At 43.6% G+C, this 12,859-nt stretch overlaps 1 protein-coding gene and 1 long non-coding RNA gene across 5 annotated transcripts in view; one reads left to right on the top strand and one right to left on the bottom strand.

Moving 5' to 3' along the window:
• LOC149971610 (uncharacterized) overlaps nucleotides 1-12,859 on the bottom strand; it is a 124,026-nt gene that overhangs the window by 61,138 nt on the left and 50,029 nt on the right. The window lies entirely within an intron of this gene.
• LOC110504953 (phospholipid-transporting ATPase IG) overlaps nucleotides 4,071-12,859 on the top strand; it is an 80,388-nt gene continuing 71,599 nt past the window's right edge. For all 4 annotated transcript variants that reach the window (XR_016491635.1, XM_036969719.2, XM_036969718.2 and 1 more), the window contains exon 1: nucleotides 4,071-4,748. Coding sequence is in view for 3 of the 4 variants with exons in the window: in XM_036969719.2 (XP_036825614.2) it covers nucleotides 4,722-4,748 (27 nt within the window). In the remaining variant the exon portion in view is untranslated. The remainder of the gene's footprint in view (nucleotides 4,749-12,859) is intronic.

Below are 12,859 nucleotides of genomic sequence, written 5' to 3'. Positions count from 1 at the left end.
TTAAAAGTGAGGTTTTCACTGGACTGTTACTTTAATTGACAAGAAACTTTATTAATTATCGTTCTTAATGTTAAAAGAATCTTCCTTTGTACACACATGGATGAATTTGATGCTTACTCAACTACCACTAACTCTATAGGCCTAGATCAGACGATGAGAAGCAAACATTAGACAGTACATGAATTGCAGTTCCACACAGGGAGATAAAGTCAAGCACACAGAACTCACCATGATGATCCGCCCACGGTTAGGGAGGTGGGACCAGAATTAGAATTCTAGTTCTAGTTCTAAAAGTATGTTTTATGTATATAATGTGGAAATATCCACAAATTGACATGTGTGCCTCAGAAGAACAGAAGTTGTCTGTCATTTAATCAAGTATCTACATGGGCAGCAGTAGCCTAGAACTACTGCCATAACAGGCTGTTCTGTGATAATCACCTCCTGGGTTAGATGACAGAACATACTCATGAGATCATAACAGCCATGGTGATTATAAGTTACTGTACAAAATATATATATATATATATATATATATACATATTCAGACTTTTCAACCCTTGATGCCACTTCAGTGAACTTCATCATGTGGTGCTGTTGGCATGGTAACAGTGGAAATTCTCAACACTCTAAACACAGACAGACACTGTCAGAATCTTCTACACCTGGCGGAAATGACTTCAGATTAACTTCTAGACTAACTGTGGATGACTTGGAAATGTAACATGAATGTAGAATGTTACCTGACCCTACTCACCAAGTCGATCAAGCAAGTCTTGCTTTTGTTAGTGTACAAAATGATAAGAGGAGGAATTAAAAAGGGATTTGTAAATTGAGATATTAGAGAAGAGTACCAATTATGTAAATGCACTCAAGCTAACAATACGATTACTAATTTGTTTAAATCTCAAGTCAGTTCAAGAGGTCAGGGAGAGAGGACAGGCAGAGAGGTCGGGGAGAGTTGTCGGTGGAGAGAGGTCGGGGTGAGTTGTCGGGGAGAGAGGTCGGGGAGAGTGGTCGGGGAGAGAGGTCAGGGAGAGAGGTCTGTTTATTCTTCCCAAGCCCAAACCCAGGTACAGATTCAGACTGAGGCTAAGAAACTCGGAAAGATAATAAAATGGAAACTAGCTAAGAGACCGGTCAAGTTACGGGTTCAGCAACTGGTCGTTGCTCAAACTGGGGCAAAGGCTCAAGAAGAGGACGTAGCATGTCAAGTGGCTGATCTTCGCAAGAAGGCACAGGAACTGACTGACTGACTGTCAGAAAGTGGTACATGCACTGGTAAATTAACTGGTACACAGCCTAAGGATAAGGCTGAACTTAACGATGAGTGTCAGGAATGGATACTGAATGTTGGCGCTCTAAAGGGACTGATGACAAATGCTGAGATGAAGAAAGTAGAAGAGGAATAGCTACAGGCTCTGGCTAAGGGTGCGTTAGTAAATTCACTCTGGTGATCTACTCTGATTTCGGACCACTCTCATCTGAGTGTGCCAGAGAGCAGAATAATTTATGAATTTACGAACGCCTGTTGAATATGGCTGGTGACAGTAAACGTTGGCAAAAAAACTTAATTAAATTGTTGCCAGCTGCACAGTTGCAGTCACCAACTCTCGAGATAACGTGAAAACAGCCTAACCAGCTCTGCTAAGGGGAGGAAAATGGTCAGAGTGAGGTGTTTTCTCATTTATGTCTCAAAGTAGCTAGCAAGCTAGCCAATGTTAGCCAGTTAGCTTGCGTGCTTGACTGCATTTGTAAGACCAGAACAATCTGATCAACCCTACTCCTCGGCCACAGCGTCCAGTGTGCGCTCTGAACGCTCTGAGAGCGAAACGCTCCGAATTTACGAACGGACAATCTGACCATGCTCTCAATTTATGAACACCCAGAAGGCAATTTGAGCACACTCTGGCACTCCAGATTGAATTTACAAACGCACCCTAAGTATATGGAACGTTGGCAGAAACGGACACCGGCTGAGAGATAGAAAGAAGAACAGGAAGGAGAAGTTGGATGCTGTGTGAAAGAGATGGGAGGAAACAATGCAACTGTCACTGTGGTTGCAAGCTATTTAACAGAGTGGACTTAGAGCAGTACGTGGACTACTTGAGGTATGTAAATGCCATATCTGGGGGACCCACATTAGGCCTATCTGACCTGTGGCCCACTCCTAAAGGGCCAAAGGTGTCCAGGAAGAGGACCAGTGATTCCAGCTCTGTGAAATGCCAGGATAGCTCCCTTTTTTTTCAACCTCTAGGCCTGAGAGGAAGATGAGATGAGGGAAGACAACTGATCAATGGATCCTACACTTAGGCCTATGTGTTAAATAGAAAATAAACATCCCATTCATGGAAGCTACCTACTTTATTATCCTTGTGTTTCATTGTGATCACTTGCGATTAAATATAAATACATTTCTCTTCCATTGTAGATGTACTATGTTGATATTGAAGATAGGATATAAGCTTTTTCTGTTTTCAATTGTTTCAATAAACACTTTCAAGTTTTTGAGAAAAACTGTTTGCAGTTCACTATAAAGCCACATGGAGGAGATAGAGTCAAGCATATGGATCTCAACATCAGTGGTGGAAAAAGTACCCAATTTTCATACTTCAGTAAAAGTATAGATACCGTAATAGAAAGTTACTCAAGTAAAAGTGAGTCAGTCAGTAAAATACAACTTGAGTAAAATACTAAAAGTATTTGGTTTAAAATATACTTAAGTATCAAGTAAATGTAATTGCTCAAATATACCCAAGCATGAAAAGTAAAACTATAAATAATTGAAAATTCCTGATATTAAGCAAAGCAGAAGGCACAATTTTCTTATTTTTTAAAAATGTATGTATAGCCAGGGGCAAACTCCAACACTCAGACATTAAAAGATGCATTTGTTTTTAGTGAGTCTGCCAAGCCAGAGTCAAAATATGACAATTCTCCTGTCCTGCTAAGCTTTCAAATGTAAAGAGTACTTTTGGTTGTCAGGGAAAATGTATGGAGTAAAATATACAGTATTTTCTTTAGGAATATAGTGAAGTAAAAGTAAAAGTTGTCAAAAATATAAATAGTAAAGTAAAGTACAGATACTCCAAAAATCTACTTAAGTAGTACTTCAAAAGTATTTTTACTTAAGTACTTTACACCACTGCTCACCATCATGATCTGCTCATCAACAGCAGCCCACAAGTACATTAGGTATAGCAGTCTACACAAACTGCCAGCGGTGGACAAAGTACTCAATTGTCATATTTGAGTAAAAGTAAAGATACCTTAATAGAAAATGACTCAAGTAAACCGTTAGTCACCCAGTAAAATACTACTTGAGTAAAAGTCTAAAAGTCTCTGGTATTAAATATACTTAAGTATCAAAAGTAAATGTAGTTGCTGAAATAAAAAATGTAAAAGTATAAATAATTTCTTATTCATTCAAGCAAACCAGAAGTCACCATTTCTTATTTATTTATGGATAGCCAGGGGCCCACTCCAATACTCAGACATGAATTACAAATAAAGCATTCGTGTTTAATGAGTCCGCCAGATCAGAGGCAGTGGAGATGACCAGGGATGATCTTTTGATAAGTGAGTGAATTGGACCATTTCCCTGTGCTGCTTAGCATTCAAAATATAATGAGTACTTTCGGGTGTCAGGCGAAATGTATGAGTTAAAAGTACATTATTTTCTTTAGGAATGTAGTGAAGTAAAAGTATAAGTTGTCTAAAATACAAACAGTAAAGTAAAGTACAGATACTAAAAAAAACGACGTATTTTTTTTCACAGTCTACAATACTTTTCGGGGTAAGCATCATAGCTCATATTCTGTATATAACGTCTTTAACTCAACTTTTTGCTTTGTGCTGGGACTACTGAACTGATTATTGGATATTATATTTGGGTCATCTTTACTGTTGACACTGATACAGGATAGATAAGACTTTATGAAAAGGAAATAGTTAAAATTGTTCACCAATAGACTTATGACTACAAATCCCAGCACACCCCCTCGCCGTCGTACCTTCAATGGGCAGGGCTTATGGCTGCGTTCATATACTAGTAGGAACTAGGAAACTCTGATATTTCCGACTTGCTTATTCGTTGAACGCGAACGTGTATAACTACAACCAGTTTGGAAGTCGGACATTTCCAAGTTTCCTATTTCAGACTAGCACTTGAACCCGGCCTTAAAACGTGGGATGGTTGTGGGGGTTGTAAAAAAAAGAATGTTTGACAGGGTTTGGCTAAAAGAGGACAAGGGGGCGGTAGTAAGCGAGTCCGACGTGTGTACGAATCAACATTGAACTTACTTTTTGTATGTCGGCCACACGGCGCGGCGAGTTGATTTGTATGCGACGATTCATTTGGGGAAGACAGCAACAGCGCATAGTACTACAGGACGTCGCGGATCATTTCAATGTTGTGCACCGGGAAGCACGACTAGCACAGTAACACCGCAACGCGATTCATATTTAAAAGGTATAATGCGAATGGTTAGAAGAGCTCGAATTCAAACAAAATGGAAACAATTTAGAATCGCTGCGGCATTCCATGTAGCCAGAAGGACTACTAGGGTAGAACATAGCTGGATAGAGAGCTAGTTATTAACTAATATACATGCGAAGTTACATATCAGAAAAGCTCAAACAGAGCCTATAGTAAGTTGGTTGAAACTATTAGTTCGTTGGTGTCCCCAGTCACCAAAGAAGACTGAAGAAAATACTGAAATATGCTACGGAGAAGACTGAACCGTTTGGTATGTATGACAGCAATACACATGGCTAGGCAGCCACCTGGCACTCAAGTTTATGCGGCATGTTTGGTAGGTAGCTATAGCCAGCTAACGTTAGCCGAATATAGCTAATCGAGAATATAGCTAGCCAACCGCCTCTTGCTATTTTGCAATTATCAGGATAATATACTCTGTCAGCAGAGTGATGCTTCTTGCTACCCATGAAAGCATGCTGGCTAGTTTTACCAAAGGTTAACGGTAGCTTATTGGCTACCATATTACTACGAAGTTTCCTCATTTACATGGATCTTTTTGACAGAGAGTAGACAGTAATTCAACCCTAGGGGAGAACGTTACAAGCTTTTGTGATAACGCCGTCTCCTCAGATGGTCATGTTTAAACAACTGATCTCAGAGCAGGTTGTCATTACCTTTCCACTTGAATGTGATGTTAAATGATAATTTTCAGTGGTGAAATGACTGTTACCCTGTTTCATATGGTCCTGTATTTTAAAGAAGCCTCGTAAAATCATCATTGGTTTCTGTTGAACTAAAAGTTACTCAGTATCGGTCTGGGTTGAATTTCACTGTTGTCAGCAAATTTAAACCATACGTTTAATTCTGCTCAATACAAGTTTTATAGTCTTTAAATCGTTGGTGGTTGATGGTCATCAAAGAAGGGAGCATGGATCAAGCCCTTTATTCACGTGCACAGTCACAAGTCCCTGTTAAAGAACGCTCTACTTCCTTTTTATAGTCCTCCAATAACCTGTTGTCACTATTAGGTTTTATCCCCAGAGTCAATGTGAGCTGCTTAGATACTGGTGGTGGAGGAGGAGGAAAAGCAATATAATAATTATGCAGCCTGACCCTTTTCCAGCTTCCCTTTAAGTGTTGCCAGGTCAGCGTATAATTCTGCCTCCTGAGCTGTTTGCTCCTGTAATTTATTTTTTGTGTGAGCTGTAAATAACATTTTGTGTGTAGCAGCCAGCCACACTTTCATTGATGCACATTGTGCTCTAATCTCGAGCTCTGGCTTTCTGCCTTGTAATTCACACCACCCTCGCATTTGCTCGGAGGGGGAGGGAGGTGGGTCGTGGTACTTTACAGGAGGGAGGGAGATACGAGATACGGAGGGACACTCAATCTGAGGAGGAATCGGGAGCTTCACTTGACTTGCCTATATGATGCGCTAAAGCCCAGTGTCTTCACAAATTAATAAAAGATGGCTGTGGGAACAGAACGAGTGGTGCTGTGCTTTACGTCAGGCGGAAGCTCCAGAGGTTGTAATGCTCTGACAGGAATGCAGAATCCCAGAGCTGCCTTTCATGTTCTCTCAAGCCATTGAAGGTAGCAGCTAGATCTGTGAAGAGGTGAAGCCTGGAGGAAATGTGATAGTAATCAATTTGGAAACCCCTTCCTTGCCTCAAAGGGAAGAGCATGGACACATCAAGGCATTCCATCGCCCAGTCTCTGTTCCCTAGTACTGTAGCTACCTTTCCTGTTCCTTGGTAGCCAGTCCTCCTAACCTCCTCCTGGGTAACTGGAGTGGACAATGCTAATGTTTCTGTCTGCATTCTGTCCATGCAGTCCGGTCACTCAGTTCAAGTACATGGCTTACATGAGGACATTTGTTTTGCTGTTTATCTGTACAAGCACTTCAAAGGACAGCACATGAGAAGTGAGTTCAGGATAATGTGCAGGTTTAAGATCCAGCTGTTTTGTCTCAATGGTGCATTCTAAAGCCATTATCCTTCCTGCGCTCTGTCTCATTTCAGTTTATACTCATTAAACACACTTCTAGCAATTAGCCTATGAAATTAAGTGCCTTTTTTATTCTGGAGAGAATCTGCATTATTTGAACTTGTAATACTTTCTGCCTTAGATACAGTATGATGATTTTCAATATTTTGTCAAAATAGAAAATGGCGACAACTTTGGCTTTGACACACCAGTAGAGTTTGCTGGCTGAGAGTACTTGGCACCTCTGAACGTAATTTGCGAACTGAGTGCGTACCAATTTTACATGTAGGATCGCATGTCAGACGTCTTCAACCGGTGGCCCTTGAAACACAGCATACTGAACGATCGGCAGACGAACACTACATCTGCGTTCAGTGCAATGTGTGCATGCCTTAAGGGATCATGATGGTGACGCAGTCAGTCGTTTGAAGTCCAGCCCCGGACAGATCTAAAGGTGGACACTGTGGGGCTCACTGTGGGGCTCACTGTGGGGCTCACTGTGGGGCTCACTGTGGGGCTCACTGTGGGGCTCACTGTGGGGCTCACTGTGGGGCTCACTGTGGGGCTCACTGTGGGGCTCACTGTGGCTCTGATCAAAAAAGGACCGCAAATGTTTGAGGGGCTGAGCATTTCAGGATTGTTGTTCTCCCTGCCTCCTCTCTCTCTATTTCTCTGTTGCGATGTGAGGTCCATCTAATTGAATGAGCTGCTGCAGTCTTGGGGTGTTTTCAGCAGGGTTGGCTGCACCCTCTGAGGGCGTTCAAGTTGTAATGTCACATGCACAAGTACAGTGAAATGTCTTTCTTGCAAGATCTAACCAAACAATACAGTAATCGATAACAATGTAATACTAAAAATAACAAGCAGGACCTTGCCTGGCAGGGGATGTTGTCTCGTATCAGGGCTTTGCAGGCTTCAAAAAAGACAACATGCGGACCTTAATGTAAATTATTTTTTAAATTCACTGAAACATAAATTTTGTATTAATTCAATATATCGCCCAGCCTCTACTCTGCTGTGACCTCAGCGCTAATAAGCAGGCCCTCCCCTTGCGGGGGATGTTGTCTCGTATCAGGGCTTTGCAGGTGTGCATGTTAAACAGTTCTGGATCCTCGAGACGCTGTGAACCTGATTCTCAGGTCGATCTAGAGAGAAGAGCCTCGCGCCGCGGCAGTCCACAGTCAACACACACAAGGATTCTCTCCTGATCCAATTCCCCTCCCACCTAAACAAACATTGTTGACTTCTGTGGCCTGACAGCCAGTCTCTTGTGTGTAAGATGAGCTTCTCAGTTCGGCTTCTACTGATAGCGATGGTGTTTTGTTTCAGCTGGACCGTAGCTTCTCAGTTCGGCTTCTACTGATAGCGATGGTGTTTTGTTTCAGCTGGACCGTAGCTTCTCAGTTTGGCTTCTACTGATAGCGATGGTGTTTTGTTTCAGCTGGACCGTAGCTTCTCAGTTTGGCTTCTACTGTTAGCGATGGTGTTTTGTTTCAGCTGGACCGTAGCTTCTCAGTTCTGCTTCTTCTGAGAGCGATGGTGTTTTGTTTCAGCTGGACCGTAGCTTCTCAGTTTGGCTTCTACTGATAGCGATGGTGTTTTGTTTCAGCTGGACCGTAGCTTCTCAGTTCTGCTTCTTCTGAGAGCGATGGTGTTTTGTTTCAGCTGGACCGTAGCTTCTCAGTTCGGCTTCTACTGATAGCGATGGTGTTTTGTTTCAGCTGGACCGTAGCTTCTCACTTCTGCTTCTTCTGAGAGCGATGGTGTTTTGTTTCAGCTGGTGCGTTCATTGGTTGTTTTGAAGTATCACAGTCTACACTGTGACTAACCATAGAGAGGCCCCAGATCCTTACTTATGATCCTAAACACCTATTGGGGAAGAGATGGGGGTAGTTTTGTCAAGTGATGAGTGAGACCTGGCTGTACAGACTGGGGTGCTCCTTGGGATTTTTTTGGGGGTTGAGTTCTCTGAGAGGGTAAGAGCGCATAGAGGCCACAGTCCTTACAAGGTCTGGGTGGCCTTTTTCAATCAGGAGAGCTGCGTATTGATTAGAGCTGTGCTCCGTTTTGCCGCCATCAGTCTTGCGCCCCGGACTGGCTGGCGGACAGAAATGCTTACTCTGGACTTTTCTCTTTTCTCCACGCTCCCCTCTCCACCCAATAATGAAAACTCAGCCGCTGGAGCTCATCTGCACCACACAGCAGGACAATAAATAAATTTAGCATGGGGAGGCGGGGGATAAACGGTAGCAGGGTTTTGGACAGGCTGATGGAGCACAGAGCCTGGCCCTGCGTGACTGAACCTGAGGATATGGAGGGGCATACAGTAGGTTTACCTGTTGTAACCCCTGCACTCCTCTCACTGCACCTAATGGACAGGCTTTCAGGGGCTGAGGGCGATGGGGAGAGGTGATCTGGTGTTAAATAAGGGTGCCACGGGTGCACCGTTGCTTTTTGTGGCGGTGTTCCATCTCACGTCTAAAAGCAAGGTTGAATTCTCAGTTTGTACTTCTAAATAATTCAATCCACTTGATTTATTTAAAATTCTCACCACGCTCCTCCTCTTCTGGCCTGCGTATCGTTGCTTCGCTAGCAGCACTTAAAATGCGTTCTCGTCATCCATATATTTATAAAGAACAACCAGAGAATCCCTGTTGCGCTCCATCGCCGGCATTACCCAAAGAGCGTTCGCAGTGAGCTTTGAAGAGAATGTTGAGGTGTGGTTATGTTTTTGTCTGAGTCAGAGAGACGGGGAGGGTAGGGTAATCAAAGAACCAATGTTTTGCCATCCCAGTTTTTAACCATAGTCACTGACACGAGAGAAACGGCGACCTCTTCACATGGGTTTGAGTGTCGGTTGACACGCATTGTTGGAAGCCCCCCCCCAGTTAAACAACAGTACGACGATTACCTCAGAACAAACACTTACGCCAGGGTTGCCGGCAGCACCCGGCAACGGGTAGAAAAATGAGACTCTTAACCCAGGTCACGAATGACTGGGAGGGAAGGAAGGAGTGGCCCCATTCACACCAATCCTTGCCTGCAGCCTCATAGATGTTTGAATGGCAATTAGTCAGTATCTTGAATTATGAAAGATGACATCAGAAGTGCTGCAGCTGAGATGCAGATTATTCGATAAAAAAATATTAAAAGATTTGAAGCTCCTCCCGCCATATCGGATGGCTCCCTGCGCCTGACGTGGCGACGGGATGAAAGCCAGTGCGTAGCACGCTAAGTCCAGATTAGTTTAGTCACAGCCATACAGTACTCGTATGCAAACGAGAAGGGATCTACGTACAGCAGCAGTACTACCGGCACCTGAACCAGTCGTTGTCTTGGTGCTGCTCGAACCACCCCCCGCCACTCTGTGTCTAATGTTCTGAATGTTTGGTATACTTAATTTAAAAAAACAGACACAGGGCTGCCTGCAGGTTGAGACTTGAGGCTTGTACATGTTCTTGAGATACACACCTTTCCATAGAGGGGGTCGTATTAGTGTGTAGCTCAAACTGTTCGGACGCTACAGTCAGAAGTTGGCAGATCGGCGGTACCGACATCAGACATTGTGACACTTGTGGGGATCGTAGATCAAAACCACCAACATGTTCGTGAGACTCTAAAATGAAATAAAAAGGCATTGCTTCTTATGCTGGGTATCGTTCACAAGTGGTTATATATAAGTGATAGGCTAATCTTGTCTTTACATATACTAAATAATCGAATTCCCCTTTATCGGGGCAGCGGGAAAAATATACATCTATGCACTTAAATAGCAAATGGAGGACGCTTTTTCCGTGGTTCATTTTCATGCCAGGTTATATATACTCTTGTTGTAAAGATAAATGTGCTTAATATTAGGAAAGTTGAGAAATAAATATAGTAGGCCTAACCTATAGAATGCTGATGTTATGCTGTTTTTAGTAGAGGCCATCACTCTGTTTTATCCTGCAATTGCATAGCCTATAGAAATGGGCTCTCATGAAGTGTTTGATTAGATTTTCGAAGGCATTTGCACTGAGTGATTAGAGTAACAATAGAGTGCTGAGTACCAGGCAGTTAGCAACGTTGGTAGGCTACTAATGACCACCACCAGCAGCAGCATCAGAGCTTGGAGAAGCTTAATTAGTGACTAAACGGTCACATGGAATTTGACTGCCTTCATGACTCGTGACCGGCGGTGATACGGTCCCCGCAACAGCCCTAGGTGAGTCACCTTTCCATAGAGTGGTCATATTAGTGTTGTAGGCCAAACCATTCGGATGCCACAGACATTTTTGTGAGAAGCCCGATTTTTGAGATTTCTCACGGTCTGACAAACACCGTTGTGGTCTCTGCCACCTTTCACCACAGATGCGGAAGGCCGCCATTTGGCGCATGAGGTGGATTGAGACTCAGCCCATCTTAAACAGACAGATTTTGTTTTTTTGTTTATTATGCAAATTCGATTTCCATGGAGCCCTAGATATTGACTCAAGGATTGACTCAATGCATTCACTGTGCTAAAATACACCAAATCTTGGTTTTGCATCTCAAGCTACAGTAAGTTTTCCCACTTTCACCTACAGTGTGTTTGTCTTTTGTAAGTGGCTATATGTTCCTTGTTCTTTTTGCTGTGACACTCTTGGACATGTTTTTGAGGAACAATAAGTCCCATTGCAGACAGGGCGACCACAGGCTTTGTTCAGCATTGTTCAAAAAACGCTTATGCATTTCCTGTTTTTTTTAAAACATTTTAACACCTTCCCACAGTTTTTCTGCAAGTAGTAAACATTTTCACAACCCTCAGTGTGCAGTTTTATCATGACGTGCTCATCTTAGGCGATGCCCGAGGCTGGAGACTGCATTGCTTTTACACAGTGGAACTTGAATTACGCAGCGTCTCATTTGTATTCATACCCTGTATGGACAGTGAATGATGAATGAATCAAGAAAAAGCATTTCTTGAGTATGGCCTCCTGTTAGGGCCTTCATCTCTCAACGCGGACACCTGTTAGGGCCTTCATCTCTCAACGCGGACACCTGTTAGGGCCTTCATCTCACAACGCGGACACCTGTTAGGGCCTTCATCTCACAACGCGGACACCTGTTAGGGCCTTCATCTCTCAACGCGGACACCTGTTAGGGCCTTCATCTCACAACGCGGACACCTGTTAGGGCCTTCATCTCTCAACGCGGACACCTGTTAGGGCCTTCATCTCACAACGCGGACACCTGTTAGGGCCTTCATCTCTCAACGCGGACACCTGTTAGGGCCTTCATCTCTCAACGCGGACACCTGTTAGGGCCTTCATCTCACAACGCGGACACCTGTTAGGGCCTTCATCTCTCAACGCGGACACCTGTTAGGGCCTTCATCTCACAACGCGGACACCTGTTAGGGCCTTCATCTCTCAACGCGGACACCTGTTAGGGCCTTCATCTCACAACGCGGACACCTGTTAGGGCCTTCATCTCTCAACGCGGACACCTGTTAGGGCCTTCTTCTCTCAACGCGGACACCTGTTAGGGCCTTCATCTCTCAACGTGGACGTCTCTGGTCTTGGAAAAACATTCCCAAAATCGTCACTTAGCACTTCTGTCAATAGCTTGCTTTACTAGCCTACTGTATTCAGCTCCAGATGGATCCCAAATTAACACGCTGTCTCCCCCTCCCAAGTGTAATGCAGGCCAGTCCACAGTACACGAATGGTACGGAACACTGTCTGTTACTGGAACAATGGGCCTTTCCCATTCAACAGTAGCTCCTTAGGACTAACCAGTCCTCAATTCAAGTTGCTGTTGTCCTATTAATAAACTATGGTGCTACTCGGCACTGTCTGTGAATGGCAGTCAGGAGCGCTTTGAGAACTACAATGGGTCCTAGTGAACCAGTGATAGAGGTGCCACCATACTGTCATGATGGTACGATGTCTCTTAAAGTCACGACAGTCTGAACTGTTGGCTAATTTTAGATGTGAAGTTTGAAGTCGACTGCAGTCACTGGTGGGAACCATTGACTGCAGCTGGTAGGTTCTGTGACTAGGTGAATGTGAGATTGTAACTGTGTTAATAAGAGCGCAAGCAGACAAGATGGAGGGAGAGAGGAGAGTGCCAGCACTAGCACTGCAGTGACAAACTGCATTGGTGTTTTGTATGTGGTCTGCTATGCGCTCACTGTTAACTAGCAGATTAGCTTTATATAGCAGTTTTAGCTGTTGGTCATCCTGATTTTCTTGATGAATGTCTGTTGGCATCACATCTGGAGCATTGAAATCGATAAGCTTCTTGTGTTCCCAAAATATATTGTTGACGAACACAGTTCAGTCCGTTTGTGTGCTCTTGGCTGTTGTTGGTTGGTCCCTTGATGTGTGCTTATTGCATCGTTTCTATCTGGTTCCTACTGGGGTTTCCCTG

This window comes from Oncorhynchus mykiss, chromosome 25 (assembly GCF_057628025.1).
Source record: "Oncorhynchus mykiss isolate SJ-2025 chromosome 25, ASM5762802v1, whole genome shotgun sequence".
NCBI lineage: Eukaryota > Metazoa > Chordata > Actinopteri > Salmoniformes > Salmonidae > Oncorhynchus > Oncorhynchus mykiss.
This window is presented reverse-complemented; position numbering and strand designations above follow the sequence as displayed.